The sequence below is a fragment of the Heterocephalus glaber genome, unplaced genomic scaffold, assembly GCF_053883595.1.
Source record: "Heterocephalus glaber isolate CG9 unplaced genomic scaffold, H.glaber_assembly_v1.0 deba00000470, whole genome shotgun sequence".
NCBI lineage: Eukaryota > Metazoa > Chordata > Mammalia > Rodentia > Bathyergidae > Heterocephalus > Heterocephalus glaber.
The window spans coordinates 18,309,613-18,327,618 of NW_028258145.1; the positions used below are offsets into that span (position 1 = coordinate 18,309,613).

The following is an 18,006-nucleotide window of genomic DNA, read 5'->3' on the forward strand; positions in this document are numbered from 1 at the left end:
AGCTAAGGTGTGTGAGAAACTATAAAAAAAGAAAATGAAATTGGATTTAGAAAAATTCAGAAAAGAAGAAATAAAGGCCTTGCAGATTAGAAACAAGACTTGATTTTTACTATTAAAAGAATACACCAAGTATCTGTGACAGGAACTCAGAATGACTTGTACTGACATTCATTCTGATAAAGGTGCTTGAAGAAAAGATGAAAAAGGAGAATCCGGGTGAGAAGGATCAAGTCACTTACAAAGAAATCTGGTTGTCATTAAATTTTGTAAGCAGCAGTTTAAACCAGAAGCAAATGGCCGGGGATTTAGCTCAGTGGTTTTCACTGCCTGCTGCACAAGCACAAGGACCCGAGTTTGATCCCCAGTACCAAAAAAAAAAAAAAGAAAAGAAAATGAAATACATGTTTAAGATATGCAAGGAAAGAATAGTGTGATTGAAGGATTCTATATCCACTCAAACAGGTATTCAAGTACAATAGTTGCAAATACCATGCTATAAATATTCAAGAATGTGGGGAAGATTGTCCCTTTAGGAGAAATTACTAGAGCATACTAGACAACTAAAATGACTACAGAGATCCCAACAGTAAAATGGTTGGGAGGTAGTGGAAAAGTTTTGTTAATAGATAGTGGTTATGATTGCACAGCACTATGAATGTACTTAATGCCACTGAATTATACACTTAAAATTGTTATGTCTATTTTATCACAATACAGATGGTGGTGGGCATGCAGTATGTACTTAGCTGTCTATGGCATATGATGACTATATGCTCTGACAAGGTACATACATTACAACAATAAAAGATTAGGGACAGTTTGTGAATGATAGAAAAAGTCACTTATTTTCTATAGCAGTGGTTCTTAACTTGGGACAGTGCTGCCCTCCTCTCCAACGGTATTTCACAATGTCAGAAAATATATTGTTTATTACCTCTACAGGTTATGCTACTGGCATCTGATGGGCAAAAGTCAGAGATACTACTAATCAAGCTACAATACGCAGAGCAGCCCCCGCAGTAAACAATTAGCTGGCTAAAAATATCAATAGTGCCAATGCCTATAAAATTTTAAGATTGCTACATCTCTTTACTATATCCATTCATTTATAATGAAATGACCTTCCTTATTCCAGTAATATTCTTTGCTCTGAAATCTACTTCATCCAACAAATGTTTCCTAACCCGAATTCAGAAAAATATTCTCTTTTACATGTTCTTTAATCTAACCGGAATTTAGTTTTTAGTATTTTTAAAATTTATATATTAATTGGTACATTTTAGGTATACAATACATTTACATTTATCATTGGGTGTTTGTACCTGAACGTGATGTATCTTAGTTATTTTTTTCCCCCTTACCTCTGCACCCTTCACCCCCACCAACCTTCCCTGTTTACATAGACTTTGTTTCCATTTTTTTTTCTTTCACATAAGTTTTCCTTTCCTTTCTTCCTTTTCCCCTTCCCCTCCTGCCACCCCTCCACCTTTGGACCTTTTCCTATTTCAAATTATCAATTATTCATTTTAATCATTTTCATCCTTATTTACACTTTCAGTTTATCACACTAGAGATACTATTCGGTATTTACACATGTGTGTCCTACTTATTTCACTTAAGAGTGTGGCCTCAATGTGCATCCATTTAGCCATAAATGACTCTAGTTTCTTGTTCTTTATGGCTGAGTACTACTCCATTTTATAAAAAAAACCACATCTTCTTTATCCAGTTTCCAGTTGATGGGCACTTGGGCTGTTTCCAAACCTTAGGTATGACAAATTGTGCCACTATAAACATAGGTGCACATATATCACTGTGGTATGATTCTTTTAATTCTTTGGGGAAGATACCCAGTAGGGGAATAGCTGGGTCAAATGGGACCTCTAGTCCTAGTTCTTTGAGGTATCTCCATACTGATTTCCACAGTGGTTGCACCAGTCTGCACTCCCACCAACAATGGAGAAGGGTTCCTTTCTCTCCACACCCCTGCCAGCATTTGTTATTGGTTGATTTCTTGATAGCAGCCATTCTTTCTGGGGTGAGGTGGAATCTCAGTGTTGTTTTCTTCTGCATCTCTTGAATGACCAGGGATGCTGAACATTTTTTCATATATTTATTTGCTGTTTTTACTTCTTTGCCTGAGAAATGTGTGTTCATTTCAGATGACCATTTTTAAATTGGGTCTTTGAATTTGGGGGGTCTGATTTTTTTCAGTTCTTTATATATTCTAGATAGTCCTTTTTCTGAGGTACAGCTGCTAAAATTTTTTCCCACGTTGTAGGTTGTCTGTTAGCTCTGTTGGTAGATTCTCTTGCAGTGCAGAAGCTTTTTAATAAGATGAGATCTCAGTTGTTGATTCTTTGTGTTAGCTCCCGTGCTACTGAAGTTTTATTCGTGAAATCTTTTCCTCTGCCAATGTCATTGAGAGTTCTACCTAACTTATCTTCCAGCAAGTTTACCATTTCTGTCTTGATATTTAGCTCTTTAATCCACTTCAATCTTAGTTTAGTGCATGGTGATAGGTATGGGTCTAGTTTTAATCTTTGGCATGTTGAAATCCAGTTTTTCCAATACCATTTATTGAATAGGCTATCTTTTATCCAATGAGGGTGATTGGCTCCTTTGTCAAAGATGAGGTGGATGAGTATGTCTGGAGTTGTTTCTGCATCTTCTAATCTAGTCCACTGATCTTTGGGTCTGTTTCTTTGCCAGTACCATGCTGTTTTTATCACAGTAGCTTTGTAGTATAGTTTCAAGTTGGGGATTGTGATACCCCCAGCCATGTCTCTGTTGCCCAGAACTGCTTTTGCTATTCTAGGTTTCTTCTGCTTCCAAATGAATTTTTGGATTGTTTTCTCTAGTTCTGTGAAGTATATTGTTGGAATTTCAATCGGTATTGCATTAAATCTACATAGTAGTTTTGGAAGTATGGCCATTTTCACTATATTGATTCTTTCTACCCAGGAACAAGGGATATCTTTCCATTTTCTCATATCCTCTTCGATCTCCTTCTTCAGAGTGCTGTAGTTTTCAGTGTAGAGGTCTTTTGCTTCCTTTGTTAGGTTGATTCCTAGATATTTCATTTTTTTAGATGCTATTGTAAAAGGAATTATTTCCTGAATTTCTCTCTCAATGGGTCTGCTATTTGCGTATAAGAAGGCTATTGTTTTTTGAGTTTTGACCTTATATCCAGCTACTCTACTGAATCTGTCAATTAGGTCTAGAAGGCTTTTGACCTAGTTTTTTGGGTCTTCTATGTAAAGTATCATATCATCAGCAAATAATGACAGTTTCACTTCTTCCTTTCCTATCTTTATTCCTTTTATTTCTTTCTCTTGTCTAATTGCTATGGCTAATGTTTCCAGAACAATATTGAACAGGAGTGGTGATAATGGGCATCCTTGTCTTGTTCCGGATTTTAGCATGAAAGTTTTCAGTTTTTGACCATTTCGTATGATCTTGACTGTTGGTTTTTCATAGATAGCCTTTATCAGGTTGAGATAAAGACCTTCTATTCCAATTTTCTGTAGCGTTTTTATCATGAATGAGTGCTGGATTTTGTCAAATGCCTTTTCTGCATCTATTGAGATGATCATATGGTTTTTGTCCTTGACTCTGTTAATATAGTGTATTACATTTATTGATTTATGGATGTTGAACCATCCTTGCATCCCTGGGATAAATCTGACTTGGTCAGGGTGTATGATCTTCTTGATGACCCTCTGCATTGTGTTTGCCAGTATCTTGTTGAGGATTTTTGCATCTATGTTCATTAGGGAGATTGGTCTGTAGTTCTCTATTTGGGTTGGGTCTTTCCCTGGTTTTGGAATCAAGGTAACACTTGCTTCCAGGAAAGAATTTGGAAGCCTTGCTTCCCATTCAATTTCCTGGATGATTTTAAAGAGTAATGGTGATAGTTCTTCTTTAAACATCTTGTAGAATTCATCAGTAAACCCATAAGGACCTGGGCTTTTCTTTGTTGGTAAATTTTTTATTACATTTTCAATTTCACTCATTGTTATTGGGGTGTTTAGAATTTCTATATCTTCTTCATTTAACTTTGGCAATTTGTATGTATCTAGGAATCTGTCCATTTCTTCTGTGTTTTCCATTTTATTAGAGTACAGGTTCTCAAAGTAGGTATTGATGATCCTCTGAATTTCTGCTGGGTCTCTTGTGGCTTCACCTTTTTCATTCTTAATTGCATGGATTTGAGCCTTTTCTTTCCTTTTTTTGATAAGGTTGGCTAAAGGCTTATCAATTTTATTCTTTAAAAAAACCAGCTCTTCGATTCATTGATTTTTTTTGTATCATTCTCTTAGTCTCCATTGCATTGATTTCTTCTCAGATCTTTATAATTTTCTTTCTTGTACGCGCTTTGGGTTTGTTATCCTCTTCTTTTTCTAGGAGCTTGAGGTTCTGCATTAGGTTATTTAACTGAGTTCTCTCTGTTGTCCTAATATGTGCATTCACTGCTATGAATTTCCCGCGTAGAACTGCTTTCATTGTGTCTCACAGATTCCTGTATGTTGTACTGGCAGTATCATTTACTTGTAGACACTGTCTAATTTCTTCTTTAATTTCCTCTGTGATCCATTGGTTGTTCAGGAGGGTGTTATTCAATTTCCATGTGTTTTTGGGTGTTTTGCAGTTTCTTATGTTATTGATCTCCAATTTTATTGCACTATGGTCTGATAATATACAGGGGATAACTTCAATTCTTTTACATTACTTAGATTTGCCCTATGAGCTAGCATGTGATCTATTTTGGAGAATGACCCGTGTAGAACCAAAAAGAATATGTATTCTGATTTTGTGGGATGGAACAATCTATAAACATCTATTAAGTCCATTTGTTCAACAGCTTGGTTCAGTTCTAGAATTCCATTGTTAATTTTTTTTCCTAGATGATCTGTCTATTTGTGATAGAGGGGTGTTGAGGTCCACCACTACAATTGTGTTATTGTTTATTTGGGTTTTCATGTCTATTAATATTTGTTTTGTATAGTTGGGGGCATTCGTATTTGGTGCATAAATATTTAGGATTGTCATCTCTTCCTCTTGGATTGTTCCCTTCACAAGGATGTAGTGACCATCTTTGTCTCTCTTAATTAGTTTTGGTTTGAAATCTACTTTGTCTGCAAATAAGATTGCTACCCCTACTTTTTTCTGGGATCCTGTCACATGGAGAACTGTTTTCCATCCTTTTATTTTCAGTCTATGAATTTCCTTTTGAGTTAGGTGTGTTTCTTGTATGCAGCATATTGCTGGGTTTTGCTTCTTAATCCATTCTGTCAGTCTGTTTCTTTTGATTGGTGAATTGAGGCCTTTAACATTGATAGTTATAATCGGGAGATATTGACTCATTCTTGCCATGATGTTTTATTGTTGTTGGCTCTTTTCTTATTTTTTCCCCTTTCCCTTTAGTGCCTTACCTTGCATGGTGTCTTCTCTCTGTTGTCCCTCATGGAGTTGTGACTTTCATTGTCTTTTTCTAGGATATTGGATAAAATTGTTTGGAGTGCTGGTTTGGTGTTCATGAAATTTCTCAGGTGTTCTTTGTCATGAAAGTGTCTAATTTCCCCAAAGATTTTGAAAGATAATTTTGCCAGATACAACAGTCTAGGTTGGAAGTTATTTTCTTTTAGGGCTTGAAATATTTCACTCCAGGCTCTTTTTGATTTGAGGGTTTGTGTTGAGAAATCTGCCATGATTCTGATGGGCTTTCCTTTGTAGGTGATTTGTTTCTTTTCTCTGACTGCCTGTAGAATTTTGTTCTTCTGTTGGGTTTCTGAGATCTTGACTATTATATGTCTAGGTGTGGATATTTTTTGATCGTGGCTGGGTGGAGTTCTATATGCCTCACTTATCTGTGTGTCCAATTCTCCACCTCTGTCTGGGAAGTTTTTTACTATTACTTCTGAGAACAGTTTTTTTATGTCAATTGTACTTTCTCCTGTTTTTTCGTGGACTCCTATCAGTCTTATGTTATTCTTCTTTGCATCATCTAGCAGCTGTTGAATTGATTTCTCATGGTCCCTTACTATCTTTAAGAAATCTCTGTTTTCATGGTCCTTAACTGTGATCCTGTCTTCTATATCTGATATTGTCTTCAGATTCTCTTAGTCTGCTCTGCATGCTTTCAATGGAGTTTTTAATCTCCTGAATATGTTCGAATCTCTTTCATGGATTCCATTTCTTTCTTATGTTGGGTGATTATGGCTTCCATTTCTTTCTTATGCTGGGAATTCATGGCTTCAAGCATGTTTCTGATCTCATCTATTTTCTTGTCTGTTTCTGCTCTAGAGCCTCTAATCACTCTACTCACCATCTCTGTATTTATCTGGGAGATTATTTCTGCTTTGAATTTTTCTAGAGCTTCATGTGTGTGCTTTGTTACTTCCTGTGCTATCAGCTCAGGGTGTCCAGGTGGTTGATTATCTGACTTTTCCACCTCTTTTCCCCCAGAATTTCCTTTTTGTGGCATGGAAGGCTGCATTTGTGCCTTGCTTAAATGTCTTCTCATTTTTGTTTCTGGTATTGTCCTTAGTTTAATTCCTGGGTTGATATTTCAAAATTGCTTAATGCAGGTATCTTTGTTGCTTGTGTTTAAAACCCTTGTGTAATGATTGCTTTTCAGAGGTGTCTTCCAGATATGGCTTGTGTTTAGGTTTTGAGGCTCTAATGACTCTGAGGCTATTTTATTTTCCTTATACCAGGAAGGAAAATTGATTAGATCAATCACAACACGTTAGGCCAAATGTTACAATCAGCAATACCATAACATCAAGCGCAGCTTAGAGAATGACAATTTGTGGCAGTTATTCATCTATCACATTTAACTATGTGAAGTATAATCCCCTGTGCCTCTGTAGTGTGGGACCAGGTAGCAGAAGAGCCTGAAGCCGGGGTGGGGGTGGGAATGGAATTGGGCCTTGTAGGCACCCATGTGGCTAAGGGGAGCACCAGATGAAGGTGTGGCTCCAAGCTGCTCCTGGGATCTCACTGTGCTGTGGGCAGGAACCGGAACACAGCTGAGGAGCTTCAGGCCACCTGGCTGACCCACAGAGAGAAGCACCGGATGAAGGCCTAGTTTTTTGTATTGTGGAGATGGAACTCTGTTTTTTCTTCACACATAAATCAGTTGTTATAACACCATTTATTAAATAATTCATTCTTTCTCCCACTGAAGTTTTATGCTACCTCTGAAAAATATAAACTTTATATTTTGTTGTGGGTTTTTTTTCTGGGCTCTTTATGCTATTCTTTTGGTCTCCTTATAAGTTGATTATCATATACTTTCTTAATTATAAAAACTGTATTAAAAATCTTTGTACTTGGGTGGATAACTACCTTTCTATAACTTTTCAAGATTATATAAGTCATTTTTATAGCTTTGTTCTTCAACATGTATTTGAGGATAATATTGTCAAAATTCAAGAAACAGGCTTTGGGAGTCTGATTAAGATAGAATTAAAATGAGATAAACTAGGGAAAAATTTTTATTACTATTCACATTGATTCTTGCCTTCCACAAGTATGGAAGACTGTTTAGTAGGCTTTAGTGTTTCTCACTCAGGCTTTATGATTTTTCTTTGCATAAATAGTTACTATTTTCACAAATAGTGTAGGAACAGCTGAGGTAGTATTTGTAATAAATAATACTGGAACAGCTAGAAAAATAATTTGGGAAAAGATAAAATTTGATTCATACATCAGAACATAGCCCAAATTAAAAAGAGATACAGATATAGAAATCAATATCACAAAAGTATTAAAAGAAAACAAAGGTGAATTTTTTTGTAATTTGGAGAATGATAAAGGATTTTTAATTATGGCTCAAAAGAAAGCTTGAGTTTTATCAGGTAGGTTCATTATTAGAGTGGTACTGATGTAGTAATTTCAAAACTTTGTCATACTTTGAAGGTTTATGAAAATGAGTAAATATATTGGTGTTGCTAAGAACTGTGTTTTTCAATTCACTACAGCCATGTTATGGAACCAGTGTAAGTGCCCCTTAGGAAGAGTAGACAAAGAAACATACATAATGGAGTAGTAGTCAGCCATAAAGAATAACTGAATCTTGTCATTTGCAGAAAAATGGATGAAAGTAGACATCATACTAGTAAGCAAATTAATTGATTCACATGTTTTCCCTTATATGTAGAATCTAGAAAAAATGATGACATGAAGTACAAGGATGACTATTAGATAAGAAGAAGGGGATTGGGAGAGGGGGAAGGGGATATATATGATCAAAATATGTTATATGCATGTATGAAATTGCTGCAATGAAAAAGAGAGAGACAGGGGGGAGAGAGAGGGAGAGAGAGAGAGAGAGAGTTGGGCTGTTCACTGTAGATGGGAGAGGCAAATATAGAAGAGAGAAGATAAAAGAAAAGAGGTTAAAAAAAAGTCATAGGCTTTGGATTGGAATTAGTATGAATTCTAGATTTTAAAACTCAAATACATGCATACACATTGCAACTTTGTAACTTTAAAGATCTAAATATATGCTGAATAGTAATATGTACACATGGTAACCACATCTTGGGTACCACATGGCCTTTCCCACTAAAAAAATGCCTAACTCCATGGCCAGCACATGGAAAATACAAAAACCTTGAATGTTTTTCTGGGCCACAAAGCATGAAGTACTCAAGAGCTGTTGATGATATGGCAAAAGGACATGGGAATTTAAGGATACACCTGTGGATGAATTTAAGAGTCAACATGAAAAAATTACACTAATAGAGTATAATACTGAATTTTTAAAAAGATTTTAAGTAGACGAGCTGCAGGTGTTCTCTGCAGAAGACTGTTAACTAATAAGTCTATGGGGTAATTTCAATACCAAAAAGTCTATATTTGTTTTAAAATTTATTGAATAAATAAAAGCTATGAATCTATGGATTTATCAATAGTGGAAAAGACAAAAAAGCTCTTATAGAGGATTTCAAATCATAATTATAAAAGTTATGGTAGAATCAGAAAATTAATATTTTGCTATCTCCAATGTAATCCTTGATCCAGGAAGGCATCAATGGAGGCTAAAATCATTTTGTAAAAGTCTTTGAGGATTAAGATATTTTCATAATGCCAAATTATCACCCAAAGGTTACATATCAACTTGCTAATCAGTACTTAACCAAGTGTTTAAACATCATGAATAATGAGACAATGTGATGTTATATACTTCGTGACTGGTAAAATACAAAGTTCACAATATCACCTATAAAGCACTCCTACTAAAAAATGTTTAGCCTGACTCTAATGAAAGATATAGACTTATAGGAGATAGAGAAATACATCAAATGACACAGTGAATAAACAATCAGGCACAGCCAGCACGTGCAGTATACTGCAAAATAGTCCTGGACTCTTCAGTCAATGCTACCAAAAAAAAATTAGTCATGAGACTCTTTTAGATTAAAAGAGAATAAAAAACATAACTATCAGATGTAGCACTTTAATTCCAATTAGACTCTTGTTATGGACAAAAAAGTTATTAATTAAAAAACCTTCTAGAAAATTAGAGAAATGTCAGTGTGGACTAGATTTTAGATGATAATACATAATTACCAATTTTTTAGGTGTGATCATATTATTATAGTATGCATTGTTCTTATTCATGCCAAAGAATTTAAATGTTAAGATTGCATGCCAAAGTATTCGAAAATTAAGTGTTATAATGTTTACAATTTACTTTATTTATTTATTTATTTTGGTACAGGGGATCGAACTCAGGACCTTGCGCTTGCAAGGCAGGCGGCGGCAACACTGAGCTAAATCCCTGGTTCTATTTGCAATTTACTTTAAATAACAAACTAATAAGTAGGCACATAGATGTGTATAGAGAGACATAATGCAAAGATGACAAGCCATTAACAATTTCGGAATCTAAGTGGAGGGCATATAAGTATTTATTGTATTATTATTATTTTAATTTTTCTGTATACTTGAAACTTTTTATAATAGAAAGTTGAAAGAAATTGCTTTTAAAATAAAGTGGAAAAATACAAAAAATGGGATTAATTCACATACATTATGATAGTGCTTACCATACCTGGAGTAAGGTATAAAAGGTATCTGAAGTATGTGAATAACACTATTCCTTTAAAAATAGATACTAAAACAAAGTAGGAAACATTTAACATTATTAATTTTATTATACTTTTATTTGAAACTTTTTGTATATTTGAAATTTTCTTAAGATGGTGTTACAGCTTGTGTCTAGATGTACTCCCAAAGCCTCGAGCAGTCGTAGGTGGGGCTTTTTAAGAGTAAGGGTCTGGATGCTACCAGCCCTAAGTAGCCTGGATAAGATATGACTAATAGAAAGAGCTGTGTCCTTCCTTGTTTGCTTTGTTTACTGTCTTCTACCTCTTGTTTCTCCTCTGAAATGCTCTCTGCCAAACCACTCTGCCTTAGAGACAGCTGATTATGGACTCTATGGATTGTGAGCTACATAAACCTTTTCTCCCTTAACTTGTGGGTGTTGAGTATTACTAGGACAGATAAGAATAGGAATAAATTTATTAATACAATATAAGCAATTTTGCAAACATCAATACCCTAAATAGTAAAACCCTAAGGCCATTATTAAAATCAAGAACAAGATCATTATTTTCACTGTCATCTTTATTTTCCAATTCTTTATTTGGTGCCTCTAAAACAGAGACAATTTTTTTTTCTATAAAAGGCTAGATAGTAAATAATTTAGGAATTGTAGGTCATATAGTTTCTATTGCAAGTACTCAAAGTTTTAGAAAATATGTAAATAAATGAATGTGGTGGTGATAAAACATTATTTACAAAAAGGGATTACTACAGAATTGGATTTGACCCATGAACCATAATTTGCTGAACTCTGAGTTAGAAAACAAACTGATATAAACCTTGAAATAAGGGCAAAATTAACTGATTGTAAATGATACTTATTATATAGCTTGAAAATAAAGCTTAACACTAAATATGAGTCTACAAATTATTAGTGAGGTTTCTGATTAAAAAATAATCCATTCAGTTTTTCTGTACTAAAAATAAAAAGAAATCGAGGGGAATAATTTCACAATAAGGAATGAAAAAATAAAATGAGAATTAATTTTACAAGAAAAGTACAATACCTTATTATAGCATAATACTAAATGTCACTGAGAATGAAAAAAAAAAACTACACAAGTGTTAAATATGACTTGTGGAAACAATTACATGATACTCTCTCCATAGATACAGAAAAGGCATTTGATAAAATTCAACATTTATTTTAATCAAAATAATCAAAAAAGAATGAGATGCAAAGTGCAACAATAATGTGATGACATTTTAGTCTACTAGTCTGGCAAGAATAAAGCAACTGACAGCAGCTGCTTTAGCAAGGGTGTAGGTTAAAAGGCCTTGTTTTTACAGTAAGTGGAAAAATTGGTTCAACTTTTCTGGAGGGCAATTGGGCAATATTTTTCAGAATTAAAAATGTACATATACTATGACCTCTAAAATATTACTTGTATGAAACCATCTTTATACATACAAAGACAAGGTTATTCAATGCAGCATTATCTATATAGCAAAATAATGAAACAAAAATATAATTAAACTGAATTCCCATCAATAGAAGACCAATTAATGGATACACAGCCATACAACAAAATAAAGTATAAAGGTTAGAAAAAAATTCCTCTAAATGCATGGTGGAACAATTTCTATATGTTTAAGTAAAATAAGCACTGTGAAGATTAGTATGACGGTTAAGCTTAATCGTAGACTTGATTGGCTTGGAGCCACCTAGGAGATCAGTAAAGTACATTTCTGCTTGTATCTGGGTGGATCAGGGAGGCATGACTTTGGGGTCTGTATCTGACCCTGGCCTGTTCCTCTCTGGCGCTATTTCCCTGTTCTGCTCCCAGGCCACTATGAAGTAACCAACTATGCTCCATCCATCATGGTATTTATTTATTTATTTATTTATTTATTTATTTATTTATTTGATCGAACTCAGGACCGACCATGGTCTTTTGCAATGATATTTGGCCTTGGAGCCAGCTACCCATGGACTAACTCTCTGAGACCTTGAGCCAAATAAACTTCTGTTCTTTTAAATTGTGGGTATCAAGTAATTTATCCCACCAACAGGAAAGCTAATTCAATCAGTATGTTTTGTAAATCTTACTTTAAAACTATACATATTTTCATGCACTCATATATGCAAATATATTTGAAAAACATACAAAACAGTTTGAAGGGCACACAACCATGAGTAAGAGTAAATATCCAAGAGATGAGAACTTCACTTTTTACTTTACACATATTAACTGCTCCTTTATATACATTTATAATTATCCAAGGGTACAAAGACTTTCCAAAAATTAAGTATTATCAGACACACATAAAATTTTTCAGAACACCAGGCATGTAATTTCAAAAAATGAATGTATATTACTTTTCCTGGAGTTTCAAGTATTAAATGTTATCCTAAGGACTATTAAGAAAGGGAAAGGGAACATGGGGGATGGAGGCGGGGAGGACAGGCCAATAATGCATGGTGGAAATCATCAAAATATGTTACATGTATGTATGAATCTTCCAAAAATGAAACCCATTGTCTGTATAACTGATATTCACCAATAAAAAGTGGTATCCCAATATGTAAAAGAGCCTCCTAATCCAGATAGGTAAGTGTGGGAAATTGTAGAATTCAGCTATCTAGTTGTAAGAATTGATCACAAGAAGTTTGTTAACTAAGAAAATTAAGTCATTTCTAGGAAATTCCACAAGTCTGTTTGTTAAAAGAATGCCAGAAAACTTTAAGAGATGTAAAAGTCTCACGGGAGAAAAACAGGTTTTCCTAGTTTTCTTATTTACCATTTCTTGGGATCAGAGAACCGCAACCCAATGACTCTACGGGTGGTAAGAGAGATATGACTCACTATGCACATCTGTGATGTTTGTGGTGGGCCGCTGGGCTTGATTTTGGCTAAAGTCGTCCTGCTCTCTTGATACCATCTGATAAGAAGAGGGCTGCGGTGTGCTCTTTGATGTACAGGATTGGTGAACGGAAACAGGGGACTTGTGAATTTGCCTGTAGCTTTTGAGTCACTTAAAGTCATTTGTCACCAGAAGTTAAAATCAGAAAGACGATAGCCAGAGTAACTAAGCTGCTTTCCTACATGTATAAAAGCCTTGCTTCTTTCCTTTGTGATTGTCGAATAGTGCCAGAGGAATTAAACTGCTGTTTGTCCCCCAGGCTGTCTCCTTTTCTTTCTTTAAAAGTCGGTGCTTTCTGGGGTCTCAGGTCTCCTTCTAGCGAGACCACCGACAGGTAAGTATCTGTATTGTACACAATCCTAGAGAAAATTTACCTGCTAGAAAACAGTTCACCACTGTATGCTCCAACTTAAACAGATTGTGGAACTTAATATTTGTTGAATAATGTTTACAGTGTTTAAAATTTCACAAATACATTCTTAGCTTTAAAAGTTTTCACCCTTTCTTTGTTAAGAGTCTGGAAATAACATCCATCACTTAAAGCAGTGCTATAACTTCTATATGAGAAAAATGGGGAAAAATGCTTTAAAAAAAAAAAAACTTACCAGAGGCTCCAGTTTTACAGGCTGCTGTCTTTTGCTTGTCCTCTCCTGAGCTTTTGTGGTGTGTCTAAATGTCAGGATTTGTTTATCAGATTCATTTTCTGTGGATGTTACATAACTCACTCTTCCCTTTGATTTTATATTACTTGGTCTTGAAAGTCTAGGATATTCTAAAGTATCTGCGAGACTTTTCAGATCCATTTCACTATCTCTAGTCTGGTAAGTCATCTTTACTCCTGGAAGAGGGAGGGTAAGGAAAAGAAAAATGAAATATTTGAAGTTTTTTTGGCAGTAGGGATCAAACTCAGGACCTTGCACTTGCCAGGCAGGAGCAGTGCCACTGAGCTACATCCCAGACCCTAAAACTAGAACTTTGTTAAAATGCAGATTCTGACCTGTACACTTTGAGGAGCAAAGTCCTAAAACACTAGAATTATGATCCTTTTGTAATGGTCTTGTACTTACCATCATACACACTGAACTCATCAGATGAATGCAGGTATTCTTTAAAATACCCTTCAAAATAGTGTTATAGCTCAAAAGGTCTTGAACCAGGGGTTGGCATACGTAGGTGCAGTTTAGCTCAATGCTGGCCAAGAAAATTGAGGGCCTCCTATGTAGTTTTAATTTTCCAAGTAACCACATTTACACACACACACACACACAGGAAAAAGAAAACAGATGACAGTAATTTTAATAATATGTATCTAACATATTCAAATTTTTATTTCAATACATAGTTTAAAAATTATTACTGTCATTTTATTTTTTGGCACTACACCCTCGAAATCCAGTATTTCTTCGTATGTAGAGTACAACTCAGTAAAGTACTAACCACACAGGTCTAGTGGTTGCCATATTGAATAGTGAAGGAATATATATGACCATTCAAATAGATCTTATACAAATCTCTTGATATCGCTATTCCTCACTTTCCACCCTTCTAAAATGATACGTAAATAGTAGGTAATCACTGAAATGCTTTTCCAATGAATTCCTCTGCCTCTTCTTGTTTTTCCTTATGTCCTTGGAAAACTGTGCTAAGTTTCTGGCCCAGAAGTCCAGCCCTGCCCCAAGGCTCTGCGACAAGGGACTCACCACATCGGACATGAGCGACAGGAGCTGAAAGGTCTCCAGAGACTGAGCAATGCCTCCCGCGAGAGTAGAAAGTTAACTAGCTTCTGTTTCTCGTTGCCTAGCAGCCACCAAACCCACTTCCTGTGCCAAGGCGTGACCTGTCACCACGGAAACACTTCAACGAATCACGGGTCCTGGTTTAGGAATTCGCCAAGTGATTGAACCATCAAGGTCTCCGGATCGTTTCTTGCGTCGCTGGTTGGTGGAGAGCCCTCATGGCCCGCCCATTTCTGCCCTGAGGGGAGAACTGAGCACCCGCCAAAGAGATGGTTAAAATCTGCTCGCTTTTCGACCTTCCACGTTCACTGCCCCAACTTTCTACAGGAACTCTTCTGTTTTCCCTCGAGGAGCTCAAAACTGGCTTAAAGTTCGCTTTGATCTCAGGGTCCCTGGTTCAGGAATCAAGAACCTCAGGAGAATATGTTGCGCGGACAGGTGGAGTCTGGAAGGGCGACTGATCTGCCCTACACTGGGACATCCTCTTGAGAGTGTCCAAAGGCGCAGAAATGTGTGTTCTTCTTCCCCTCTAACTCCACTGTGAGCTTTCAACTAGTGTTCTTTCTCCCCTGGAAGATAACTTCATGTTGGGCATAGCAGGAGCCCTCATTACGTGGTCCCCGCCCCCTGTTTACCAAACCCTGGATCTTGTTCTGGAATTTAATGTCAATGAGTTAGGTTCCCAAACTACCGTTGCTAATGTTGTACAGAGGCGACCATATCGAAGTCCAGTGCTGGTTGCTTACTGAAGATGATTAATCCTAATTACTGATGGGGGAAGCAGATCTTTCACAGGTCTTGAGGAACTAGTACACGAGATGGCAGAGCCTGGTTTTCACCCTCCCCTCCAAAATGAGGGGATCATTGCTGCGATTTACTGTCTTTTGCTTTTTTGGTTTCTCTTTGCTTTTAACTTTGATATTTGTTTCTTGCCTTGAATGCCCATCTTTATATGAAGTGCAGAAACAGGATGCTGCATACTTACCCACAATGTTCATTTTCTCAATCTTATTATTCTGTTATGATCTTACATACTGGCATGAGAGGACCTCTGAAAGAATCATAGAGAGCTGGAATGGCAATTACAGATTACTCAATTCAGCTCCCTCATTTGATTAACAAGGAGCAATTCTTTTTGTCATTACTACATAAACATTAAGTGGAGCATATTAAAAATTTCACTTCACATTTCATTCTAAAGTGAAATTTAAAACATGAACACGAATGAGAACCCTTCAATTTTTAAATAGGAGAATGAAGCAAGGAAACAAGGAAGGAAAGAAGGAGAGAAAAACAACATAAGGGTAATAAGTGTCAAAATGATTAGGAGACAAGTCAGGACAATTTGGGAGAGTATTGGAGACTATAAAATGACAATAGATTTGAAAAACAAGCAAATATACTGTAGAACTGAAAAATAAAACAACTAAAGTTAACTCAATGAATGGAAATACTGACATGTGCTACAACACGGATAGACCTTGACAACCTTATGCTAAGTGAAATAAACCAGACACAAAAGGCCATACACTGTCTGATTCCCTTTACAAAAAATACCAAGAGTAGGGAAATTCACAGAAATAGAAAGTTGACTAGTGGTTGCTAGGTGCTGGAGAAAGAGGGATTAAGAAAAATAACTTTAATAAATATAGAGTTTCCATTTGGACAATGTAAATACCTAATTCTAGAACTAGGTAGTGGTAATGATTGTCCAACAGTATGAATATACTAAATATCACTTTTGGTAAATGTAATGTTATGTTTAACACACACACACACACACATACGCACACAGACAAACTTGGCAGATCGAATAGCATATTAAACACAGCTCAAGAGAAAATATGTTAACAGGAAAATAGGCAAGAAGAAATCATCAAAATGAAATATTAAAAACCCAATGACAGAAAAATAGAAGATTCTGGGAAAAATTTTGAGTTAAAATTTGGCCTAAGAAGAAAAGGAAAAAAGAGATTGAAGTCGGGTTAATATTTGCAGAGATACTTGTAGATAAGGCATCATGTGAGAAATTTTCCAGAACTGAAGTTAGATTAGACTTGGACTTGAGGTGGATAAAACCTGTTTGAGGTGATAATATTCTGACAAGATTAAATTATTATTGATTTCAAGGTATCCACATGACTGAGATGTAGAGTCATAATAGAATGGAGTTCAGGGTTACTGAGCAGCTAAGCCGTTTCAATGAGAGTCAAGAACTACAGAATGGCATCGTGACTTTGGCATTTCTCTAGGTTTTTATACAACCCACATTAACTGTTCCTACATCTCTGTTGTGATATGCAATAAACTTTTTTGAGTAAAACTGTCTGTGTGCCTCTCTTTAGTAACAGTAAAGACAATAAAAGATAGGAGGCTGTCCCACTTGATAGCTAAGGTAGTCAATGAAGAAAAGCCCAAAGAGCAGAGGTGTGATAGCTACCAAACAAAGAGAAAGTGAACTGTATCTCTGAGTATGTGGTGGTATGGTATTTCATTCCATTAAAAGTAACATACAAATAGCACAGCAGATGCTGATAGGGGACCCTGGTTTATGTAGTACAAAATGTAGTTCCTTTTGCATATTTGTGCTATTTTTGAATTTTGCCCATCAATTCTCTTCAGAAACAAGATGCTGTTGGCTTGAATCCTGGATGTTTTTCATAACCTCATTAAACAATGCAGTAAAAAGCCAATTCTTGTGGGAGGGAAAGGTGGTGGAAAGATTGGTCAATGACTACTAAGTTTAGCTTGGTAAGAGAGATAAGTTCTGGTGATCTATTACATGGTTGAATGAAGACTGTAAACAGCTGGTAATACCCTGTGATGCTGCGAACAAGTTTGAGAGCCCTATTACTGTCTAACTTGTGTGAGCTGAGCAAGAGACAGGTTGGTATTTCAGCCTACAGATTCACAAAAGGGGCATTAGGTCGGTGGCTGTGAGTCTAAAGTCATATACCACCAGTTTGGTCATATGCTTTATCACACCTAACTAGTCCCTTCTGACCATTTTAATTCTAATATTAGGGATTTGATTATTCAGTACTGCTTTTGCTGTTAAATTACAGGATGCTTCCTCATAAAAATGTTATCATACTAATTTTCTGAGTTCATGAAAAGCCAAGTCCCATTTTTTTTTTACTATTAAACACTTCTTAACAATTGCCTATGACAGAGAATATTAGGGATAATATTAGGGAATATTAATATTAGAATATTAAAGGCCTAAAATTCTGGGTCATTAATCTCACTTTACAAGTGAAGTTCAGAGAGGGAAAGTTAACTCTCC

The 18,006-nt window shown here is 35.7% G+C and overlaps 1 protein-coding gene across 4 annotated transcripts in view; it reads right to left on the reverse strand.

The window, feature by feature from the left end:
* The window catches only part of Dnah6 (dynein axonemal heavy chain 6), a 243,015-nt gene extending 227,232 nt beyond the window's left edge, over nt 1–15,783 (reverse strand). For 2 of the 4 annotated variants that reach the window (XM_087204322.1, XM_087204320.1), the window contains exons 1-2: nt 14,685–15,783; nt 13,590–13,822 (exon numbers count right to left, since the gene is read on the reverse strand). In XM_087204322.1, the coding sequence (XP_087060448.1) occupies nt 13,590–13,814 (225 nt within the window). In that variant the 5' untranslated portion in view covers nt 13,815–13,822; nt 14,685–15,783. The remainder of the gene's footprint in view (nt 1–13,589; nt 13,823–14,684) is intronic. The other 2 variants (XM_021258241.2, XM_087204321.1) reach the window with 2 other exon arrangements.
* Between the last annotated feature and the right edge of the window lie 2,223 nt (nt 15,784–18,006).